This window comes from Cimex lectularius, unplaced genomic scaffold (assembly GCF_000648675.2).
Source record: "Cimex lectularius strain Harlan isolate CLEC.00 unplaced genomic scaffold, Clec_2.1 scaffold64, whole genome shotgun sequence".
NCBI classification, from domain to species: Eukaryota; Metazoa; Arthropoda; class Insecta; order Hemiptera; family Cimicidae; genus Cimex; species Cimex lectularius.
In genome coordinates, this window is record NW_019392702.1 from 1,489,151 (window position 1) to 1,513,919 (window position 24,769).

Genomic DNA, 24,769 nt, shown 5'->3' on the forward strand with positions numbered 1-24,769 from the left:
CTTTTCTGGAAGTGCTTCTGGAATTTTAAACTAAGCCAACATTTCCCATACAGAAATACGAATTCTCTCTGACTCCCTGGATACTTCTGATTTCTGGAGCTGTTTTTAGAATTGGTCGGTTATGAATGAGATTTCTCCTTAAGGTCTATGCGGTGTTGAACCTTGGGTCGTTTCCGATCCTTCTGATACGTCCATTACAGTTTTACACTGTCAGATGAGTTTTATCTTTTCGCCATTTTCAGTGGTTAGTTTGCGTCTGTGCGTTTCCCCGTATTATAGCTTTTTTTTCATGACAGGCAAGATCAAAAACATAAGATGACCACTTTGTAAAAACTTAAAAATATTTAAAATTAAAACGCTTAATTTTGTCATTCATTCCATCGTTTGTTTTCAAAGATTTCTAAACGACAAATGAATTTGTTACGCGGAAAGAGTGAAAGAACAAGAAGCCAACAAGCCGGCAACAAGGACAAAAAGGTTAAACGCATATGAGATTTGTTTGGGGGGTTTCTAATCGCATAAATCCAGTTGAACGGTTAACCGAGGACTCGAGTACGGCAGCCGTTGCGACCCCGTGGAAGGAAATGATAAGGAAGTTGTTTGTGTTCACATTGGGAGGGGTTAGTGATGATGTGAGAGTTAGGGGATGGGGTCATTTAAGTTAGTGAGGCACCCCCGTCGTCACCATGACTACCACCGTATTGACTGTGGCTCACCAACCAAACTTCCCCTGCCATCTAACAGCGAACGCGAGGACTTTTCCCAAAATATGTCCCCGAAAATTTTGCCTTTATTTTAAAACTTATACTTCTGTGACATCAAAAAGTTTAAAACAACCAACCTAAATATCTAAATAAAGTACTTTGTTAACGTGTACGAATTTTTTCATGTTATAAAGTGTTTTCTATATAACTAGGCATACTACCGCTGAACCTTTGCTCAAGAAACTATTGAACGTTTTTACCCGACATAATAAAATTCGATTTTGTATGTGAACAAAAAAATACACATAATATATATATTTGAAATGTTATTTTTCTTGGCGGGACAACTCTGACGTTGATTATAGCGCGGCACACTATGACTTTCGGTATGTAAGGAAGGTTACACGCGAGCAGGTTATTTAGCCTTGTTAGTTCAAAAAGGAAAGAGCAAATTCTGAAAAGCAAATTCTCGGGTCTGCCGACATTCAAATCGTTTGGAGGATCTTCTCGTATGCCTATGGAGCCATTTCGCCCGAATAACATTTAAAATTGATTTATTAAAGCCTGTTTCACCTGTACCTCAAGCTTTCAAGGGGGTTTTACAGTAAGTAGATAAATCATTCCTTTAAAAGAAAATAATTTGACAGCATAACAATTGCCTGATAATTATTTGATAATCATCATACGATCATTAATCTGTATCGATTTTTTTAAATATATCAATTTATATGGTTTAAAGTAAAAGAGTGCAAGTACGTATAAAAATGAACAGTGTACGGTCAATGAATGTTTTCTTGTTTGCTTAATAGTGAGCTGAATGAGCAGTTCCACGTCAAGATTTCAATATTTACTTTATCACAGCGCCTCGCAATTTACGAGAATTAGTTCATAAGCAACTGACAGTCTTTCCATTTAGTAAAAGAGATCTTGCAGGGTATCAAAATTTGCCCCCCCCCTGCAGCTCCCCAAATAGAAAGAATACAGGTACTATATTTAAATATTTAGTTCTTTTTTTTGGAGCACCATCCTTATGGCATGTTGTAAGAAAGTGACATCATCTTTTTCAGTACCATGACACATCAGACGAACGCTTTATTTGCAGGGTGATAATCACTTGGGTATAGCTAAGATACAGTTAATTGTGAAATTTCTCTTCGGGATATGCGAGATGATGAACCTCTCTTTTGGACTTAAAGTTTCACCTATTGTGTCCAAACTCTATTAATGATTTATCTGGAAGAACTTTTTTCACCCCTAACCATCAATAATTGAAGAATTCATCTGAGGGGTAGGATACCATACTTGAAGCCCATGAGAGAGTACTCCAGTAACTTTCAAGTTGAAATCCACTCAATTGAGAGATGTGTTCCGTTCAATTTGAATATAGAGTATAAAAACAAGGACATACATAGTTATCATGTTCAATAGTTAGGCAGCCATCAGAGCATTAAACTCAAACATTATTAGCTCAAAGATGGCGTTGAATTGCAAAACTAAACAACTTAGGCATGCAGCCAACGTTACATTCTGCTGGGCCCCAGGACACACAGGGGTAATGGGGAATGAGGTAATGCTTGCTAAGAAAGAGGTTGTTATGCTGCTGATAGGTTTTTTTGCATAGGGATTCAATCTATCACTGAGCATTTTAGATAAGATGACAGTAACGTGAGAAAACTGTGTAATTCACTCACTAGACACAGATAATTTAAAACCCCAAAAGAAATAGGCAAAATAATGTATCAAAGGAGGCAGGAAAAAACTCTGAATCCTTACAGGATGTGGACTGAATGGGCTGAGTAAGATTGGTATAAATCAACAGTATCTGCAGATCCTCTTCTGGCCAGTTTGTCTATTTGTTCACTATACAAATTTACTTTTTGCCCTGTCATTTAAGATTTTTATTAATTTACCCAGTTACCAAGAAATATGCACTGAAAGTGTTTTTTTTATCCTGTAGACTCCCTCACCAAACCCTTGGTTTTTCTTTTCCCATGAGTAGGAATCTCTTTCTGGATTTGTACCAAACAGAGGACATGTTCTGTTGTATCTTCTTCTTCCTGGCAATATTTGCACAGGCTTGTTTATGCTACTCTGAGTCAATACATAGGCCATTGGAGTCATCAGTGTCCAGCAGTGCCACTAGTCCTAACACATCCTAGTTTTAATAGTTCTGCCATTAGTTTCGATGGCCCTTTAATGAACTTTTATGGCTGCCTCTATCCTGGAATTGAACCACGGACTTATCCTTAACACATTGTGTTAAAGCTAACTCAATATATATATACATTTGAAATTAGGGGGGATTTTCAAGTAGCATGCTAATTTTGCTTGATTAAGGTAATAAAAAAAACCTTACAATATATAATTTTGGAATTAAAGAAATAAACAAAACAACTGTCTATTATATGTAAATAGGTAGGTATATTTTGCATCAATTATAATAACTCCAATGTTGATCAATTCATCTTATTTTTTGTTTTTTAAAATTAATTTTTGTTTTAATTGCAGATTTCATGCTGTTGAACGTTATGGTGGATTTACCCATAGAAAATGTTCTTCAATAGAAAAGTCTGCTTTGGTAATTTGCCTAGAGCCCAAGTTGTTTTGACAATCCTAAGATACAATGGACTCAACAGGTCGCTACCCCCAAACATTCGCAGATTGCACTGTTTCACCGTCCACTCGGGAAGATGCGGTTCAGTGAGGCAATTCCTTGCTCCGGGCAAATGCTTCAATGAATTCAAACGCTTTGTCACGGATAAAGCTATGGAAGTAGGGTTAAAAGACCTGCCAAAAGTGAGGAAAAAGGTGAGCCAAAGCGAGCTGAAGAAAGTATTGCTCTTGGCTAAGCCTGAGGCTTGGAATCTTTCAGGTAAATGTCATGAATTTATTCTTATTTAAAGGAAACCATTGTTTAAAAAATAAAAAATAAAATAGCTTTGTTAAAAAGAATTTTAGAGTAGTTATACAGTTTCATGAATTTCTCTTCAACTTTCGTTTGCAACTATGCAGGCTTTTTATATTTTATAGCCTATTATTATCAATGAAAATACCGATTGTAATAAAATAATAAACTGACAACAGCTCAGGATTTCAGGGGCTGTCATTCTCCTTTTGGCTTCATCGGCGATAACAATGTCTGTTCCCTTTGCATTGGGGAAAGTCATCGATCTCATTTACAATTCCGACAAAGTGAAGATGAGGGAAAACATAAATATTGTCTGCGGCGTTCTGCTCGCAGTTTTTATCGTTGGAGGGCTTTGCAATTTTGGCAGGGTTTACCTCATGAATGTCTCAGGTAGATCAGGTTATCCCGTGTCCTGTTTGACAATTTATAGCATTGAGGATTTTTATGTTTAGCTCAGAAAATAACCAAAGCACTCAGGGAAAAAGTCTTTCATTCAATAATGAAACAAGAAGTGGCTTTTTTTGATAGAACTAAGACAGGAGAGCTCATTAACAGACTCACGGCTGACACGTTAGTTGTTAGTAACTGCGTAACGAACAACATCTCAGATGGGTTACGATCTTTAGTAATGGTGGTCACCGGGATGTCAATGATGGTTTGCCACATTCATATTATTCACATTATTTAAATTTAAAAAAATCAATATCTATTGTTATTTTTAGTTCTATTTGTCACCTTTTCTGGCACTTATCAGTTTGTGCGTTGTTCCGCCTATAGCAGGTATGGCCATTGTATACGGGAGATTTATTAAAAAGATGACAATAAAAGTTCAAGTAAGTTTACTCCTTCTGGTAGTTTCCAGGTTGAGTTAAATTTCCTTTGGTTAAGCACTTTTATTTAGATTAGCAAGTGGCTGAATCAATGTTAATGTTTTAATTTTTACTCAAGGATGCATTAGCTGATGCAGCACAAGTAGCTGAGGAAAGAATCGCCAATATAAGAACTGTAAAAGCGTTCAGTAAGGAGCTAAGAGAAGTCCAGGCATACCATGAAAAACTCAATTACGTTTTGGCTTTAGCGTTGAGAGAGTCATTAGCTAGAGGAATATTCTTTGGGATGGTAAGTAAAGTGATTTGGAAATGAATTAATGTTCTGATAATTAATTAACATTACTACAGGCAGGTTTATCAGGCAATGCTGTCGCATTAATTGTCCTGTACAGTGGAGGTGTCATGGTTTCCGACAATTCTTTGACTGTCGGGGGGCTTTCGGCATTTTTGCTTTATGCAGCTTACATCGGCATCTCAATTGGAGGTCTAAGTAGTTTTTATTCTGAGCTTAACAAAGGGCTCGGTGCTTCAACAAGACTTTGGGAGTTAATTGAAAGAGATCCCAAAATCGTTCCATATGGTGAAAGGAATTTTTTCTCCTTTGTTGGGGGGAGTCAAAAATGCTTATTGTATTTGTATTTTTAGGTGGGTTGAGGCCGAAAATAATGCCAACAGGGGAGATAAATTTTGAAAATGTTGTTTTTTCGTATCCAAGCAGACCGGATCAAAAAGTATTGAACAAGCTCAGCCTTCGTTTAAACAGTGGGAAAATAACTGCTGTCGTTGGATCAAGTGGATCAGGAAAATCAACTCTCGCTTTACTCCTGCTTGGCCTCTATGTACCAAATCATGGTAGTATAACTATTGACAATATACCCGTAGGAAACTACGACCCGTGCTGGCTACGATCTCACATCGGCACTGTCGCACAGGTAAATTCAACAAAACTATTTCAGAACTGAAAGCAATAAAAATAAAACCACTATTTTAAGGAGCCAGTTTTATTTTCGGGTTCGATAAGGGAAAATATCGGTTATGGAGCTGTTAACCCAAGTAGTTTACAAGATGAAGATTTTTATGCAGTATTGAAAGAAGCTAACGCTTTTAATTTTGTAACCAAAGAATTGTCAGATGGTCTCGACACCTTAGTCGGAGAGAGAGGTATCATGTTGTCAGGTGGGCAAAAACAAAGAGTAGCTATTGCAAGAGCATTAATAAAGGTAATAATTTCAAGCAAATATTTATTGTTCTCTAACCTCACCTTAATGGTTTTATTTAAAGAATCCAAGGATTTTGCTGTTGGATGAAGCAACTAGGTGAGCATAATAATGGCAATTTAATAATAAAAATAAATATCTAACTTAACTATTTATTGAAGCGCTCTTGATGCTGAGAGTGAACATTTAGTCCAGGAGGCTCTTGAGAGGGTAATGAAAGGAAGAACAGTTTTAACAATAGCGCATAGACTTTCAACTATAAAAAATGCAGGTAAATATGGGGGTTTGGTATTATTTGTAGAAAAAAAAGACTAATGTTGAAATTTCCATGATAGATCAGATCGCAGTATTACAAGGTGGATCAATAGTCGAACTTGGAAGCTACGATGAACTGATTAATAAAGATGGGGTTTTCAGAAACCTGATTAAACACCAAACGTTTCAACCCAACTGAATTGTTAATTAGCAATAAAGAAAGCATTACACTAATTGTGATTTATTATTGTATAACTATATTTATTATATGTTTATAAAATGGTGTTATGTCTGAAATATATATTTGTGTTGTTTGTAAGCAGGAGGTATGTTATCTCATATCTTTTCTTGAAAACACTTTTTAACCTTAATTGACTTTGACTAACCCTTTGACCAAAGGTGGTTATGGACTTGGTTGAATGTTCTGATTCACTACATGCTTGTGCTTGTGTAATGGTATGCGTGTGAATGTATATATGTTCAGAGGTTTGGTAATAATATTAATCTTAACATCAAGCATGGCAGACAGTGGCCTTTCTTTATTTGGTGTTACTTGTTCTTGTAGCAGTTTCCCCCCCCCCCCAATTTCTTATAAAGGCAGTATAGTCGTCATGTAATCATACTGTTCCCTAGTCTTGCTGGTCTGTCAAGTCTTCAGTCATCTTAAAATTACATACTATAAAAATATTTAGTGGCCATAATTTATCCTATTAATTATTTCAGTTAAATATACTTTTTATCTAAGGTCCTGGTTAAGATGAAAAAGTTAGTGTCACATTCGAAACCACGCCGAAGGACATTCATCTCAACTAAGACTTTAGATAAAAATAATATTTAATTGATATAAAAAGTATGTTCAACTATGAAAACACAAACCTATCACAGAAGATGGTAAAATGGCAAAACATGCCTGGCAGAAACAGCAATGACTGTCAGACCAGAAACAACCCCCAACTAAAGCCATTTAGCCAAATCAACTAAAAATTTCAACAACAGTACATAAACCATTGCTCGCTTCGAGATGACACTCTCTCATCATGACAAAGCTCGATCAGAAGAACCCAGAATAACATCTACCCAGGAAGATAAATTGATTATTTTGAAAAGCAAGAGGGACAGAAGACTCACTGGCCCCCAGATTAGAGCTGATGTTAATACTATCACCAAAAAATCAATTTCTGTCTCAACTGTAACAAGGAGACTCAGGTAGGCCAACTTGTTGGGGCGTGTCAGTACACTGAAACCACTTTTGCACTAATAAGAAGAAAAGGTATCAGTGGGCACTTGCTCAAGAATTTTACAGTGGAGGATTGGAGAAAAGTACCATAGACCGACGACGAATCAGTTTCAGGTTTTGGATAAGTCACAGGATTATGGTTCGTCATACGCCATTAGAAAAGTTTATCCCTCAGTGCATATTCCCGACTGTTAAGCATGGGGGAGGTACAGTTTTTGTATAGGGGTGTTTCGGACAAGATTTCATACAAATTCAAGAAATACTCAACAAAGAGAGGGTCAGACATTTTGAAAGACCACGCAATCCTTTCTGGCTTTCATTTAATCGGTTCTGGTTTTATTATGCAAGAAGATAATGAGCCTAAACATTCTTCCAAACTTTGTTGAGGCTATTTACAAGAAAACGAAGGCATTTTGAAGAACATGACTTGGCCAACTCATTCTCCGGATCTCTATCCAATTGAATTGGTGTGGGAAGAATCGGATTAGAACGTCTGAACTCATGCTCCAACTTCACAAAAACACCTTTGGGAGCTCCTCCGAAGTTGTTGGAATAACATGACTTTTGAAAAATTAGAGAAACTTATAGAAAGAATGCCACAAGAAGTCCAAGCCGTCTTGAAAAACAAGGGGGGATTTTTTGACGAAAATAAAACCTATAGATCAATTTTTTTGTACCCTCATTTTATTTAGTGTCTGATTGACCAAATTACTTTTTTCAATTACTGTTGAAATGAATTTTTTTTCTACAATGCTACTATTAATCCATTGCTGTATATCATTTTATGTACATTTATTTCCAAGATATCTTGTCATTGTTTTAATAAAAGTTTATTTTCATTCTTTTATGACAAAAAATTGAGGTGATCCTAAACTTTTGACCGGCAGTGCATGCATAAACTCCGATCAGAAGAAATAAGCATATGCAGCATATTGCCAGGAATAAGAAAAAATGGAACATCTTGTGTTGATGTTGATCGCTTATGCAAATTGACACCGTGTCATCAACATCCATCATCCTACTTCTGGGAGAGGAAAAGTCAAGGCCTGAAGGATACACTCAGCGGTACTTGTCTTAAGCATAACGAAGAGCTCTTTATTTATATTAAGGCAAGTGCTTAATTGGTACTTGTGGCAATGTAGTAGTGTATAATAAACGACCAATAAAATACAATAAAATTATATTAAATTAACTCACCCTCCGCTCGTCGATTTTCTTCATCCTCGAGGAACCTGGGGGGAAAGAAGAAAAGGTAGAAATTAATAAAAGAAAACACTGGATGGAAAACGGTTACCTCACGATGGAGCTTACCTTCGAATTTTCGACAATCCATGATGACGAAGCACAGGACACGTAATTATTCCCCGAATAAGCGTAACGACATTTTAAACGTAACGACCGTTTAAAAATTTAAACTTAGTGAAAAAACCACTATCAACTAAATCGTAAGAATTCAAAAACATGGCTAACTTGATTCGACGTCCCCCCACGTTTGAGGTTCAAAGGTGGCGTAAACCCCCCCCCCACGGCAATGAAGACCAAAACTTCAGTGAAAGATTACGCCCAGGACAAGTTAAGGTAAAATATAGAAGTAAGGGATAGACAAAGAAAGGACTTGAAGGATACTCCGGAAATTAAACTGTACGAAGTTAAGAACTTTATATTTTGAGTCACATTTGTAGTGCGTAAAATCATTCACTTACTTGGGCATACCTCTCAGCTGTACCGGTAAAGTCAATTTGTCAAGGAGTAGTGCACTTAATAAAACTATGCGATCTCTTGGAAAGTTCAAAGAAAACTTGCTAAAAATAAAACCAACTAATTTGTTGAAGTAGTGAGGAGAGGTCAAGAATGAGGCAGTTTAAAAAAACACCTTTTTCATTTTTTGCCTACGTTTCGACCTTTATTCCGGTCATCTTCAGCGCCTAAGTATATTACAAAACATATATTGATCGGAAAAAATATAATTCGAGATGTAAATATAAATTTTGAACAAAGTATTTCATACTCGCATAAAGTGTGGTGTAATATTGGTTTTGTGTGAAACGCCAAAAATCAATCAATCCCACAGCATTGGCCGGCCACACACCACTTTGAAAAACAACACAACTTTGATTTCCTCAAAATACAAATACTAAACACGGACAAAACACATACAAACGCTACTTTCTAGAAATGGTTTACAGTTACAGACACACACAGCATTAATTACAAAACAGTTATATAGAATCTCAGCCGTAGCTACGCCAAAATCATAAAGCACATAAACTATTAAACCTTAATTTTATTTTGACTTTTCCTTCGTTATCGTCCTTAACTTCCAATATTGAATGCCGAATCACAAATCCAATCCAGAAAATCCCCATTCTCGACTTCCTTTGAGTTAAATAAAACCGCCTGTGATCAAACCAATTTTTCCAGATTTACCGCGTCCCCACCCTGTCACATACTTATAAAAACAGCACAATACAAATCACGTTTCACACCACATTCACACAACACCAATATGACACCACAAGAATAGCAACACACATGTGAGTATGAAATTCTTGGTTCAAAATTTATATTTAAATTGTATTTTTTCCAATCAACGTATGTTTTGTAATTTACCCAGGCCCTGAAGACGACCCCGAATAAAGGTCGAAACGTAGGGAAAAAAATGAAAAAGGTGTTTTTCTAAACAACCTCATTCTTGACCCCTCCTCACGACTTCAACAAATTATGAAACAACAGGTCATTAAGAAACACACATAAAACCAACTCTCTAGTAACGAAAAAGAAATTTATTTGACACAGTTGTCGCTGCATTTGCTTACTCTACCGCTGAATTTGGTCGGTAGCGCCAGACACTCCTGATCTTTATAAACTGCTCAAAAATGAGTAGGGATATTGCCAATTTTGTAGTATTTATTTCCCCTAGCATTTTCAATGTATATTGCACTAAAATTTATTAGAAATTATTGTTTTTACTGAAGGAAAATTTAATTAAGGGATTATGAAAAATAACAAAACAAAAGGTTTTAATTCCATAATATTGTTTATTGGACATAATAATTTCTTACTAATAACTTCTTCAATAATAATGTCCTCTGTTAACTAAAACCTCGATGCACCTGTTAGGCATACTGATAATAAGATTGTCACTACTTTCATAAGGAATTTCACTCCGTAGATGTTGCAACGCTGCACTCAGTTGTTGCAGGTCAACTGGCAGCGGATTGTGATAAAAAAACCTTCCCTGCAACGCATCTCACATGTGCTCAATTAGAATGAGGTCTGGAGACAATGGAGAAGGGGCGTATGGGAAATTCTCGGGTTTTCTAAACATTGATGAACAACTCTGCCACTGAGATCTGGTTATTATTATCATCCAGAAATCGAAAATACGTGCCAATGAGACTCCGGTTTGAATGATGTATTCCTCGATAATTTCTTGGACGTAACGGACTGAGGTTTTCACCAATATGGAGTCCAGTTCGAGCTCCAGTGTCTAAATGCCAGCCCATACCATTAGACCGCCTCCCCCAAACTGCACTGAAGGGAGCACGAACTGGGGCATACCCTGTCTCGGTAGACCCTTTGGCGCCTGCAAACACAATACAGACAGAAACGGGACTCATCAATAAACATAACACTCCAATTGTTGTTCTCTTTTAGGCGCTCGCTGCACCATATTCTCCTGAGTTGGTGGCGGGCTGTTGCTGCAGGTCGTCTCCAAGGGGCATATGATGTGAGGTCAACTTCCCATAAACGATTACGGATCGTTTGTGTCGATAAAGGCCTTGCCAAAACATCTTGTACTTCATTTAGGATATAACGGGTACTCTGTATCGTTCTAATTTTAGTACATGTATACCGCCGAAGCGAGTACTATGGAAAGGGTTCCGTTTGCATCATAGTATGGCATTCTAATACAACGTCTCGTTTCTCAAATTCTTCTCTTCTTCTTCAATTCACTTTGTTCATATATGGTAAAAAATTGCCCATATGATCCCCCTAGGGATGGATGAAAAATCCTTTCTTAGCGGCAATCCATGTCATTGTAGGAATGCGACGGGTTTATATAAGGTAGTGTTAGTATTGCAGTTAGGGACGGGTTAGATTTGGTTGAGTGAGGATTAGATTACATATCGATAATTAACATTTTTCCATGTAGCGGAGCAAAATATGCAAGTGTGAAACGCCAGTTTTGTCCATATTTTCATTTGATCCCAACTTGGTTTCAAAAGAAAAAAAGCGAAAATAGGTGTACCAAAGGCTTTTAAGTTTTATAAAAAAGCGGAAGCCGAATCTCTTCTGCGTCTATCGGACGACACCGTTAAAAATCGGCAACGTTCGCATCGGGACGACGAAAACCCGAACGAACACCGCGAGTCCGTCCCGGTTTCGAGATCAGTTGACTCGCTCCATCGACTACAGACTAGTAAGTACCCGTTATGTCTCTGGTACTACCACAAAAATATTAACAAGCCAAATATTTATCAACGCCCTTTTAAAAAATCAGCATTGTCACTGTTTTTTCTTTATGTAAAATCAAATCAAAAAGGCCGAATCAAATTCAAAGATTTGGCATGCAAGAAGGAATTGTTTGTATATAAATAATATGGTCTGTAAAGATCTTTACAAGAATTACATTTTAAAATAAATTATTATAATTGAATATGTAGTTTTCTCCATAAGGAAATTTTATAGTTGAAACAGGAAAAAAAGTCTTTTTGAAATAGTCTACGAAGAAAATATGCAGAGAAAGATCAAAATGAAAAAGAAAATTGAAATTGCCACCCTTTTAGCCATTTTAGATTTATTGATGCCGTTAATGTTTTTCTTAATGTCTGCCTGTAAATGGATTCTCCATAAAGCTACAAACGTAGGCTGTTACCGACGTGTTTCAAAGAAGATTAGAATAGTTTTACATGGACAATCTAAGCATAAAAGAGACGTTTGTCAATTACTACAGCATCAATTCTTAAATTTAATCGGCTTATTTGTTAATTTTTAATTTTGAGGAGTACAATCATTCTTGTAAGAAAGTGAACATGTGGATCACTACTCATATTATTTCTGTAACTATCGGAGATCGATATATCGGCAGATTATCTTATGTTGAATGTATGCATGCATCCGTGTGGAATGGTACTGTTTCGAGGTCATTTTTTGGCAGAACCATATGCAGTCCTCAGAAGTCTAAGAAAAATATATTTTTCATTATAGATACATTTGCTAAAAATGGGATTCTTTGATGCTTACTGTATAAACAGGAAATTATAGACAAGGCAAAATTTTACCAGATTAACCGCACATGGTTTACGGGTTCTTAGATGTCATTTATATCGATATTTTCGTCCTGTTTTTAACGGCCAATAAATTTAATGCGATTCGACGATTGGAAGATTAGTGATTTTTTTTTTTCAATATCGTTATTGGATCGTATGACAGGGAAAGGTAAATCGGGCCATGATTCTTTGATTTTTCATTGACACGATCAATAATACTTTTGCAAGGTTGACTGATGTTTTATTCAAGATAGAATTTTACCTGCTCAATCAATTTTGTTCGATTTTGTTTTTGCCTGGGAACTAAGAAAAGGTTCGCTCTGAATTAAGTAGCTGATGGTTTATAAAAAAATTTTAAATAATTAAACCCAAGTAGATGTGAGAATTTAACACTTCATTTCCCAAAATAAAAATTTCCGCTGGAATTTCACAGATGCAACTATTATTTCTGAAACATGCGAGTGGAATTCAGATAATCTGATGAATCACTTTTTTTAAATTCAAAGATCATCTTTGTTAAGAGCTTAGGTTTCTTTTTTGTAACTCATCACATAAACAACTAAGAAAGATACGAAAGTCGATGAAACCTGAAATATCACTAGATCAAAATAAATATTTTATATTATTCCTCATTTTATATTATTTTTAATCAAAACCAAAATTTTTAAAATATATGGTGGAATCAAAGTGTTTTAATAATATAATTTAAAATTTTTAACAATGGTAAATTTCTAACATTTAAAAATAACTTCAATCTTAATGCAACCTTAACCCTTCTCTAACCGTAACCTCAGCCCTAAACAAACTAACCCGTCCAAACCGTAACCCTACTAAACCTAACCGAACCAGTCCTTAGCCCTTACCCTACTACTCGTACTACTCCTACTACGCGAAATAGTTGTATCCTGCTCAATAACATATCCATATTTGAAAGTCGTAAAACATTAATTCAACATTAGAAAAATCACTTAGAGTGATCAAATGGATTAATGCTCTTTGGTGGATGTATGCACTTTCTAACAATGCTAAATTTATAATTATAAAAAATATTTAAAACTCGTCCTTCGCATGTGCATATTTTCTCCGCTTCACGGAAAAAAATTGAATCGTGGACATGTAACCTAACTCCTCCCTGACTGTAACTCTAACCCTATCTACCTAACCTAACCCAACTCAATCCATGCATGTTCCCCATTAACCGAAACTAATTGACGAGGAAAAATTTTGTATCCTGCTCAAATAAATAGATGGTGGGCGTATGAACTTTCTAACAATGCTAAATTCTAACAATAAAAATATATTAAAAACAAGTGCTCGTACTCGTATATTTCCTCCACTTCATGGACAAACATTGAATCATGAATGTATAACCTTATCGCCCCTAGCCATAACCTTAACCCAATATAATCTAACACGTCCCTAACCATAACCGTTACGAACGTAATATAACATGTCCCTAACCGTAACCCTATTAAATCTAACCTAACCAGTCCCTACCCTACTGAACCTAACCTAACCAGTCTTTCACCATAACTCTACCTAACCTTTTGTTTCTAGCGGTGTGAATGTGAATTTGTCTGTGCATTTAAAAGCTTCTTTCTTTAACAGATATTTGTTTTATATCTCCAAGTTCTAGGGTATGTTTTCGGCCTTTTTGTTCGTTGATTATTAAAGTAATGGTTGTTTCTAATGTGTTTGGTTGTGATGTATTAAGTAGGTGGCGTAATTTGATTCTCCACCGTCTCTGAAGAGTTTGAGATGTTCATTGGACCTATCTTTTATTTTGCTTCCAGTCTGTCCGATGTATATACCTCTGCATTGATATGTAGCTATAAACACTGTTATTGTCTTGTTGTCTATTTTTCTCTTTAATAGTCTGCTTATGTTTTTATTGTTCCTTAGTGCAGTTTTTACTCGATTTTGTTGAGTAAGTGTTAGTTTGTAAGTTCTTTTTTTCTCCGTATTAGAATATTGACCTTTTGTTGTTTGTGTTTCGTTTTTACGGTGTTTTGTTCTTTAAAATTTTATGTATCCGTTTTTAATCCTATTTTTGTTATTGTTTATATTTGTTGTTATAGTTTTTTGCGTTAGATGGAATCGTTTTCAATCTGCGGTTCATGTGTATGGAGCAATTTTCGGTTGGTGTAACTGTTTAAATTGTGCCGTTATGATGTCGGCTGTGTTGGGATTTCTGTATATTTGGATGTAAATTTTGATATTGCTATTGTGAGTATTAAGTTACATAACCAAACCCTATCCCAACCGTAAGACTAACCCCTACATAGTTCCTACCCGTAACCTTACATAACATACTTGTCCCTAACCTAACCCAACCAATAATCTCGGTAACACGAATCGATGACGCAAAAACGGCTAGCCAAAAGAAATTTCTGATTCCAGCCTAAAATTATATCCATGTTAGAAAGTGTAAGCCGACTGTTTTCCGTCCGCGTCCTCTATTAAACGGGAATGTATTCCAGAATAGAGGTATTGAGAAAAGTTTATTAAAAAAACTATTGCAGAAATGAATGGCCGAACTACTAAATCTACAATGTTTTTTAAGTAGATAAGCAAGTTTTACATTTAAAAATATATAAACATGTATATAAAATTTACATTGTTCTTATCGTCGAACTGCAAGGCTTAATCGATCAGGGGGAATGTTTTATTTACGACCAATCGCTTGTGCAAAATAAACAAAACGTGGAAAACTTTATCGTCGATTAAGTAGACTAACCGAAAATGGATGTTTGGCGTGTTGATCTAGCAATGTTGACCAAACTGCCAAGGTGGGTAGGATTGGATTGATTTTTCATTTTACAGACAGTTTTTACATCCTGAATATTTTTTTATTGTTATTAATTATATTGATTTTATAAATAACTGGTCAAACATGACGTAATAAATGAGTTCATTACTGGTGGGGGGAAACCTCGAATCAGTGTTAAATATGCTTCGAGAAAAACAAGAAACCCTTATTTACATTATTAGCTGAAATTATCACCTACAGTTTGCAAATGGGGCTAAATGATTTATTTTTGATGCCTGTGGAGTGTTGAACCTGAGGTCGATTTTAGTCATTCTGGGCCGTGTAGTCTCGCAGTTTTGGCCTAGTTAATTACGCGCGTTTCGTCTTTTCGAGTCTGTTATCTATTAATGATATATCAAAAACCCACTGAAGAGAGGTAAAAGCTGACAGGTCGGAAACAGCCAAAATGATCAGAAACGGCCAAGCTATATATAAATTTTAACAAAAAGCTTGCAAATCAAAACTTTCTGTTGGCAAATTTATTATTTTTTATAAGTCCTTTTATTTCAATAGCAAAACTAGTCAACTGTGACCTTTATCATGATGATAACTACTGTTTTATTATCCTGTCCAGGCAGGGATGTTGGCGATCTGGTTCCTCGTCGCTGCACTCCTGCTGGGTGGTATTCGTTCTGCTCAAGACGACACCTATTACTGCTTAGCTGAGGACAACGAACGCTACGAGTACTTCGGAGAGCTGACGTCCTATGAGAACGTTCGGAATCAAAGACTTCCCACTAAGTTGCCAAGTAAGCGTGCGAAAAATTTGTGACTAAAAAGGTGAAAGGTCTAGCAGAAAGTTCTGCTTTTTCAACACTCACTTAGAAGAAATGTTAAAAGTGAGCCATGATCTGTTTGTTTAGGTCAGCTCTAACCTCACGTTTCCCAAGAGACGCAATACGAATACTAATTATTCTTTCTTACAACTAATAAACTATTGTAAAAGGTTTTCAGTAAAATGTCGGTATACGTGACATATTTTATTTGATACGCACAGTGATAGGTGATAGGAAAGCATCATATGCTGTTCAGTTGTACAAAAACCAAACGAAAAGTTTGTATAACTGAGACGAAGATAGAATGCAGGCTTTCGTAAAATAATGATGATAGATAATCATGTGATACGTAAATAGTTCGTTTATGATCTCAGCATGCTTCCATCTCGATGGGAAGTAGGTGGTCTACAATATAAAGTTGTAGATTTATAATTTGGACCAATTACTTTTTGGCAAGGTTTTAATCATAAGATTGGGTATTGTCGGATTTCTTGTGCTTCTCCCCGCTTATATCCTTGACCGTACGGACACGTAAATGAACTAAGGAAACTAACTCCACTCGTCTATTTTCTGTGAGGGCATTTAAAAAACAACTGCGGCAAAGGATAGAAAATGCTTGTCAATCCATCTCCCCTGACTCTACCGCTCTGAGCACAGGTGAAGGAGTGGTTAAAAAGAGCAAATTTTTGCACTTAACGGAAAGCAGTCAGTTCGAACAGAAATGTGATTAATAAATAGCAAACCAAATGTCTGTTTGTTTTCCATAATTTTGTCATTCTTTGACCAATTTAAAATCCGATTGCACCATTGTTTTCAACGTAAAAAATCCTTTAAAAAGATTTGTCAGGTGAAATTATGAAGTTGAACTGGGCCTGTATAATTTTTCTCCAATAAAGGTAAAAATTTGAATCTAGTCTAAAAAATGTTAAACACGTATTTTCATGTTTTTGATAGCGTCATTGGTTCAAGAGAAATTCAGCCGGACCATCTTAAAAGGACACTGTAATAAATTACTTTTATAAATAAGATATATAATATGATGGAAAGGTTAATAATGTATCTATATTACATTAATACAATAGTGGTTCATGTAGAAAATAAAATAATAAATAAATGCAAAAAATGCAACATAAAAACAAAATCGAAAATAGATGGTGCACAACCATTCCAGGAAATATGTAAATGTATGCTTCCAAACCACAGGCGATAGGCACATCGTCTGTCATGTCCCACTCTCAAGAAAGAAACGACCCACCTACTCGGTTTTTTTTCGGTAAACGCTTCGGTCCAAACATCTACGTATGCCATAGACCTTAGAACTTTGTTTGTGGTTGATGGTCTGCCAGTGAACATGTGTTCAACATATCGACACTATATAATGTTGCTAAATTAGTCTACTTTCCCTGTTGTTGGTTCCTCACTAAGTTGGCTAAAGCTGAAACGAGTTTGAGTAAAAGTAGATGGGCCCATTAAAGTGATAAATTGTCGATCAGTTGAACATTTTGAAATTGGGCTGTTGCTAAAAATCTATTCACAAAAATAATATCTGTGGCCTTATTTTATCTTTTTTGAAATTCTTCGGTTTATTAAAACAAACTAAATTTAGACGGATAATGTCGAAAGTCGGCACAATTATTACTGACGTCTAGGTATCGATTTTCCTCCTTTTATGGGACTATTATTAAGAGGATTCCAAACCGAAAAGGTCACGGATGAGTTTTAATCATAAATTACCGTCATTAGTTTCATTGCAACGTCAAAATTCGTTTAGCGCTAACCTTTTCAATTGCTGAATATTTATAATCTAATTAGATATTATTAAGCCAGTTAATTAATTATTAGCTAACACATGGTTCATTCAGCTCGTTTTTTCTTCTTTACAACATAGACATCTTTCTCTTCCACCAAAGGTATCAGATATCTTTGTGATAAGGATCTGTGATAAGGATCCAGATTCGATCTCATTCAAAAATTCTTATACGACTTCATCAATCTTAATAGAAACAAAGCATTTGACTGATGTGAAACTTCTCAGGAGACCGTCCTTAAATAATATACTAAAACACTTAAACCCGGCATGGACTTATGGACATGACCTCTGGAGTTCAGTCCAATGCTACAAAATTCAAACTCTACTATGCAAGATTCTTCTGAAACTAGACGATGTCCCGTTCTACTTTTGTATTCTAAGATCCATACCGATCTTAACTCTTTGCTAAAGACTTGACAAGAACGCAAAAGCAATGGTACTTCACCATTGCCCACCCATCACGACAAACCTCTTATTTCCAGTAGCTTCCTCAACACTTTCTAACAATCCTTCTAAGCATCTGAAAAGAAAGTGATTTCTATTTTTTATATAATATGAAGTGCAGAGTAACTTTTAACATACGATTTCTTAATAAATCCAAAAGTAACTAGTTGCTAAATAGTGAAGTAAGTTGTATCCCTACACCGCCCACTTAGTATGCGCTCTGTTATGTGATGACTACCCCTCTCTCCTCCGGAGAACACACGTTGCTTAGCAATTGTTCGTTGGGTTAACGGACCTATCACTTTCTCCTTGCTTCCAGACGGGGTAAAACTAGTCTTCCTCATACGGATTGCTCTGGAGTTGGTGCGATGATTACTAAGGAAACAGACGCGGACATCTTTTGGATAAAATATGTTCTGTTCCTTTTCGAGTTTCTTTTAATTGGAGAAACTATTAAAGAGCTCCATTTTCATCATTACTCGTTAATGGTGGAATAAACAGGTTACTTATTTCTTATCGGCAGAAGTCTACGTCGTGTGGTTTTATTTACAATAACCGGCACAATGTGCACTACTTCCCGCGTTCTAGTTCCTTGAGAACTCGGTTATCCTTGTAGACAGTTTCTGACCCCTTGGCCTCTCCTGCCCCCTTTGAAGGACTTAGGACGATTACTAATTTTTATCAAAGTTGCTGTTAACAGTCTTCCCCGACCAATGATTGTTCAAGGGGCGCGCCTTTATGATCATCGTCCGATCGACAAAACAAGTAGTATCGCTAAAGGCACAGAAGATGCCCAGAAAGGATATAAACCGAACACGCCAGGCACTCAAAATTAAAGAAAATCATGGGAAAAGGACGGGTCCCAACTAACGAATAGCTTATCACCTTCACTTTAAGACGTCAAAACGTGAAAGTTATATCTAAGATATTTTTAGATGAAAAGTGTGCAAATTAAGGAACAGACTCAGAAAAAATATAAGCAAAAGCCTGCAAACTTCAAATTCAAAATTAAAGAAGCTCAAAACCATCAATCACCAATGGTTTTAAGCTACCACATTTTCATGTTTAAAAAATTAACGGCATGGGATGGCATTGTTTAGGACAGTAAACTTAACCCTAACCATAACCCTACTTAACCTAACGTAACCAATGCCTTACATTAACCTAAACTCACCAATGCACTTTCCCCTTTAATGCGAAATCGATGACGCACCCAAATAAATTGTGTTTACAGCCTAAAAACATACCGTAATTCATTTTTAGCAAAACCAACTAGAGTGAGTGTGTGAATGGTAAAATGGATGGCTGGTGCATGGAGAAGGTAATGAATGTGAAGTCTATGAATGTATGAGTGCGTCAGCGAATGAATGAGTGTATGCGTATGACAATTTGGTATGATAAATATATAGATAAATAAATAAATTGATAGATATAGGGAGAGAATTAATGAATGAAAGAGTGAGTAAATGAGAGAGATAATGTGTGTGTGTTGTATATATTAAAATATCGAGATGATGAACGAATGGTGGTGATAGAATGAGGTGAATAATGTGAGTGTGTGAATGAGAGTAGGTGAGGTAATGAATATTACTGAAATATGGATGATGGTGACTGACAGAGATAAAAATGTCGTTGTGAGTATGGGTGAGCGAGCTAATGAATGACTGACTATATGGGTGTTGTGAATGAGTAATGAATGTGAGTAACTTAATGAATGAATTATTGAATATATGGGTGATGGTGAATGAATACGAGTAAGTGAGCGAATGTAGTGGTCGTGAATTACAGATTTAATGAATGTGTGCATGTATGAAATAGTGTTCGGTGTCAAATCAAAAAAATATTTTAAAAAACTGTGTAAAAGGTACTTGATTAAGTTTGAGATTATAGCGGCGAGACGAGGCCAAAATATAGAAAACGGCCCAGTTATTGGTGGCCCCGAACATTGGTATTGGACTTTTTTTTAATCTCTAATACTACAGACAAGAAGTAAGTTGAACTTTTTATGAAGGAAACGCATATAATTGAGGTATTTCACGAAAACTGTTCATTTATATTTTCTTAACGTTATTGTTTCAATTAATTAATCTTTATGTAAAGCATTGGTCGAAATGCAAAAGTAAGTGTCACGAGCGGGATTCGAACTCACTTGTACGACATTTGAAAAATGGCTAAAAGGAGGGAAAATGGGAAACGTAGGTTGAGATGGGAAGTTGGTGTCCGAGTGGATCGAAGTCACGATAGCTCAAGTGGTTAGAGCAGCAGCGTATTGAGCCGAAGGTCGTGGGTTCGAATCCCGCTCGTGACGCTGACTTTTTCATTTCAACCAATACCTTACAAAAAGGTTAATTAATTGAAAGAAGTTATTTGGTCAATCGGAACACGAAATATAATGGATTATTGTTTTATTTCAGAATGCACTCCAGTGGCCCTGTGGTCGTTTATATCCAATGGAGCTACATATCCCGACACGTCTGACTATAATTCTATAGCACTCATGCAATTACAACAGGGCATTATTCTAAATAACAGTGAAAAAAGAAGTAAACACAATCTATAGTTTGTAGTAGTATTAAGGAAATAAAGCGGATTATTTTTTTTTTTAAGATAAACTCTGCCACGAGGATTTTGACGCCATACAAAATTGGACCGACGGTTTACGCAATTGGCCCCCTGAAACGTTGGAGCCAAAATACAAAAGCTTTATAAACAATCTTGGGCAGATTTACGTTAACCGCTACCCTGAAATTTTCAAAAGCGCGTATGAGGAAATATTTGTAATTTGCCTTATCGTAGATCAACCGTTGGACATAAATAATGAAAAAGGGTTTTCTGTCTTTTTTTCAAGGTACGGATCTCTCCGAGGAAAAACTCCAAGGAAACATACGAAGAATTTAAAAATGGGATGAACAAAGCTGGATTCAACGTGTCGACCATATATGAGTCTGTGACGCCGGTGGCGGTAAAACTAGTTTATATTTAAACAATTTTGTCGGATACCCTCGGTATTTTGAACATTTTGGTCCGCTTAGTCACGCTCATTCGGTATTTACATGATTGAAAACAAAGATAACGTTTGTCGCTATTATGGTGGTCTCAGCGTTTCCCCCTGCATTAACAGCACATATATGATTAAAATGGTCAGGGGTATAATCATAGTGAGGCACCGATACAGATCCACCATTGAAAAACGCCAGAAGCTGAAAAGCGTTCGACAAACGAAAATAGTGAGGATAGGCAGATCAAAATAACCGAAAAGTACCGTAATGCAAATTGAATTTCCGTTAGTACTTTTAGACCGAGACCTACTGCTATTTTTCTACCATTTTACTGTAAATAAAAAGAAATCGAGGATTAAACAGTGGAACGTTACATAGACCCTTAAACATAACCTAGCTCTTAAAACATTAAAAAGGACGATGGATTTGTTTGAAAAGTGTGAATGTTAAGTTACTATCTCTAGATATTTCTCGGAACTTAATGAATAATCAGACACTGTCATAATAATAGTACAATAAATCATCTTATCCTTTACGACTCTAATTAGGTACTTTCTAATTTGATAACTTTCCTTTGTGGTATCAATTTATTTTAGTATTTGTGAATAATCTTTTTTCTATAAATTTTGATACAGTTTTGTATTTAGCCCGTCACGACCAATTGCTCGCAATGGGACCAGAGTCAACTAGCAAAGGCAAATGAGAAGCGAGATGAATTTAGAAGGGGGCCAGAGGTGAGCCAGATGCTTAAAGAAATCAACGAAAGGCTTGGCTTCCCGAAGTTCGGAGGACTAGCGATGTGTAATTACACTTGTCCATAAATTTTAAAGATAATTATTTAATTATTCATGTACGTCATGCTTTCGTTTCAAGCCGATATCGAGGCAATGTACAAAATGTGCAGATTGGACCGAATGTTCTCCAATCTCACGGACTCCCCTTGGTGCGCTGCTTTCAAGCCTGAACATCTGAAAGTAATGTTTTTTTTTTGTGTTAGATTTATAATTTGATTGTCTTTACAAATAATCTGATTTGGTTTAGGTGTTGGAGTACGACGAGGATCTGTACTCTTTCTACTTATCCGGCTATGGAAACCCGTTGGTAGATGATATGGCTTGTCCTTTGCTAAAAAATCTCATGGAAACGCTTTAGTAAGTTCAAAGGAGACTACACTTCAAATTTCTTCCTTAACCTCTCCTTTTGACCACGAATAGTCAAGCCCTTCTTAAAATAAAAATCTTGGTTTCATAACTTTCATACATAAACCATTTAGTATGGTAGTGAAAACTGTGTTCTTTGAAAAACAAGTACTTGTCTACTTACTAAAAACTTACATTGTACTCAACAATGACAATATACATACAACGTAAAACCTAGTACAGACGGTAATACAGTGTTTTTGAACAATATTTAACATTGTTGAGTGAGCGGTAGCTTTGATACAAGCTGTATAATATTTTTCCGTGTCTAAACGTCAGGGTTTCAGTATAGCTCAGGTCATATTGACGTTCATATAAGAATATCGCACGGGTTTGTACTGCAAGTTTATTTATTTTACTGAACAACTTACTAAAAAAGGAAAGTAGATAAAGGAACAGGGAAGGTACGGATGGATGGTATCAAGAGTGATGAAGCTATGAGCTTTTGCCAGTCCTAAAATTTAAGGTGGAAACATGGTTTAGCGATTTTACATGGATATCGTCATGATTTCGAAGCTCTGTTGTTTAAAGCCGAAGAAATTGAAATACATCGCAAGTGGACAGCCGTTGTGATTTTGGAATATACACTTTTTTCGATCCCAGGAACTGTTGCACCAATGGATTTTGCCATGTTGTCCATAACATGATTTCTTTTGTATAACATCTTAGACATAAGTTGGAATATGTGTTATCCCAGTTTGTATTACTAATATCCGTCTATTACGAGGGACAAATATGTATGGCCGAAGACATCAATTAACTGCTACTACCAGAGAAGCTGGCTATTCTTATTAAAAACAGGTGTACAATCATGTAAACATAAAGAAAAGATATACATAAACCACACAATCATTACTTCACACTCTTAAGGCATAATTATTCGTTTCACGTATTTGTTTTAATTTATCCCTCTTCTTTCACTACTTTAAACCATCCTAATCCTAAATCTGTGCTGTTGTACCCTTCATCCTAAGCCGACTAATATTCGAAAATGACGATTTTAATAAGTAAGTAATGTAGTGAAACAGTGCATTTGCCTCGTCCTCATTCCCTTAACAGTTTATTTTTGGTCATTTTTATTTTATTTTTTAGCAACAACACTGTCAATGGGACTTCGCCTCAAAGCGTACTATATTTCGGCGATGTCACGACTCTCCGGTATATTTTGACCGGGCTGGGTATTGTTCAAGATGACGACGGGCGTGGGCTTTCACCTAAACCGGGACCCCTTTTGAATGAAAGGCAGTGGCGACTGTCTGTGATATCTCCTCCATTAGCCAATCTTGCTGTTGTGCTTTATAAGTAAGTAGGTTAAAACAAAATCTACTGCTTTAAGATACTTAATAACAGTATCCAAACCATCGAAATAAATTTATAGGTGTACCTTTGGAGTTAATTATCAATTAATGTTCTACCTAAATGACCACCCGGTTGACTACAAAGGGTGCAAAGTTGGCCTATGCAATTGGAACGACATTTACAACAGTTTTCAAACTGCAATCAAATCTGAGTCCTGTGATCGTGAAGTAGTGTGTAGTGAATCGTCATCCGCTCCAGTCGGTTACTCGACTAGTCTCGCATGGCTAGTTCTTGTAATCAGTGCCGTAATCTATTAATATTTAATATAAATCTAAAAATAACAAAACGAGCTTTCATTTAGTTGTAATTTAGCAACCAAACACCAAATTTAGCTGATTGCGAAGATTATAGTGAGGTACTGAAATGGCCGGCCATTTACAATTGATATTTATATTTTATACCCTTACATTGTATGTTTTAATTTGTTAAGCTTCATTTGAAAATGTATTAGCTACATTTGTTAGTCTTCCTGTTATTAATAAAGTTCATTTATTTAACTTTTCTTTCATAATGTAGATAAAATTGATTTACTGTGTAGTTATTTTGTGTTTATTTACCAATGGTAGGAAGTCTAATAGGAAAGCTGTTTGTACAAAAATAGATGATAATCATCGTGATTGTAATTTCGTTGTAAACAAATTTACAATAAAATTATTTATTAAATTTATTTTTGTAAATTACACAGTAACACTACTATCCGTGTAAATGACATATAACATATTTTACGAGAGTACAAGCGTAAAGAGATAATTAAAAAATAATTATTTTTATTTTGTCAGTAGGTAAACCATTATCATACCAATAATTCATGGTAGCCGACTGTAAATTGATTAAGGATATTGCAGGTTGTGGTAAACCAACTATAGCTTAATTTAAAAAAATGAAAATTTTGTGGATGATAACTGTAAAACTGTTAATATCAAAAATTACAACTATCGAAACTGACAAC

General features: G+C 35.8%; 2 protein-coding genes and 1 long non-coding RNA gene across 8 annotated transcripts in view; 2 read left to right on the forward strand and 1 right to left on the reverse strand.

The window, feature by feature from the left end:
• The window catches only part of LOC106672496, a 117,855-nt gene extending 109,272 nt beyond the window's left edge, over window positions 1-8,583 (reverse strand). The window contains exons 1-2 of the long non-coding RNA XR_001341265.2: window positions 8,463-8,583; window positions 8,349-8,383 (exon numbers count right to left, since the gene is read on the reverse strand). This is a non-coding gene — a long non-coding RNA (uncharacterized LOC106672496). The remainder of the gene's footprint in view (window positions 1-8,348; window positions 8,384-8,462) is intronic.
• LOC106672494 (ATP-binding cassette sub-family B member 10, mitochondrial) lies at window positions 1,092-6,285 on the forward strand. 4 transcript variants are annotated; one of them, XM_014403999.2, is made up of 13 exons: window positions 1,102-1,308; window positions 1,514-1,688; window positions 3,213-3,576; window positions 3,802-4,002; window positions 4,065-4,267; window positions 4,335-4,445; window positions 4,561-4,731; window positions 4,791-5,022; window positions 5,088-5,374; window positions 5,435-5,662; window positions 5,724-5,758; window positions 5,821-5,930; window positions 5,995-6,285. In XM_014403999.2, exons 3-13 carry the CDS (start codon window positions 3,255-3,257, stop codon window positions 6,111-6,113), a joined length of 2,019 nt encoding a protein of 672 aa, XP_014259485.1. In that variant the 5' UTR covers window positions 1,102-1,308; window positions 1,514-1,688; window positions 3,213-3,254; the 3' UTR covers window positions 6,114-6,285. The 4 variants fall into 4 exon arrangements, with proteins under 4 accessions (XP_014259484.1, XP_014259485.1, XP_014259487.1 ...); XM_014403998.2 differs by lacking the exon at window positions 1,514-1,688 and having other exon boundaries at window positions 1,092-1,308; XM_014404001.2 differs by lacking the exons at window positions 1,102-1,308; window positions 1,514-1,688 and having other exon boundaries at window positions 3,213-3,282; window positions 3,341-3,576; window positions 3,794-4,002.
• Window positions 8,584-8,597: 14 nt separating the features above from the next.
• LOC106672500 (multiple inositol polyphosphate phosphatase 1-like) lies at window positions 8,598-24,487 on the forward strand. 3 transcript variants are annotated; one of them, XM_024226195.1, is made up of 10 exons: window positions 8,598-8,729; window positions 15,808-15,982; window positions 20,678-20,806; window positions 20,871-21,040; window positions 21,112-21,225; window positions 21,910-22,063; window positions 22,136-22,236; window positions 22,304-22,413; window positions 23,554-23,763; window positions 23,840-24,487. In XM_024226195.1, exons 1-10 carry the CDS (start codon window positions 8,613-8,615, stop codon window positions 24,075-24,077), a joined length of 1,518 nt encoding a protein of 505 aa, XP_024081963.1. In that variant the 5' UTR covers window positions 8,598-8,612; the 3' UTR covers window positions 24,078-24,487. The 3 variants fall into 3 exon arrangements, with proteins under 3 accessions (XP_024081963.1, XP_014259492.1, XP_024081964.1); XM_014404006.2 differs by lacking the exon at window positions 8,598-8,729 and adding an exon at window positions 11,523-11,574; XM_024226196.1 differs by lacking the exon at window positions 8,598-8,729 and adding an exon at window positions 15,509-15,609.
• Window positions 24,488-24,769: the final 282 nt, after the last annotated feature.

Bases quoted from the DNA above. Each gene is read 5' to 3' on its own strand.
- LOC106672500 (XM_024226195.1), top strand. From the start codon at position 8,613: ATGGCTAACTTGATTCGACGTCCCCCCACGTTTGAGGTTCAAAGGTGG. The intron at 21,226-21,909 runs GTAAAACTAGTT...TTTTGTATTTAG, and splicing joins AGTCTGTGACGCCGGTGGCG to CCCGTCACGACCAATTGCTC. The intron at 23,764-23,839 runs GTAAGTAGGTTA...ATAAATTTATAG, and splicing joins CTTGCTGTTGTGCTTTATAA to GTGTACCTTTGGAGTTAATT.
- LOC106672494 (XM_014403998.2), top strand. From the start codon at position 3,255: ATGTTCTTCAATAGAAAAGTCTGCTTTGGTAATTTGCCTAGAGCCCAA. The intron at 4,732-4,790 runs GTAAGTAAAGTG...ACATTACTACAG, and splicing joins GAGGAATATTCTTTGGGATG to GCAGGTTTATCAGGCAATGC. The intron at 5,375-5,434 runs GTAAATTCAACA...CACTATTTTAAG, and splicing joins ACATCGGCACTGTCGCACAG to GAGCCAGTTTTATTTTCGGG.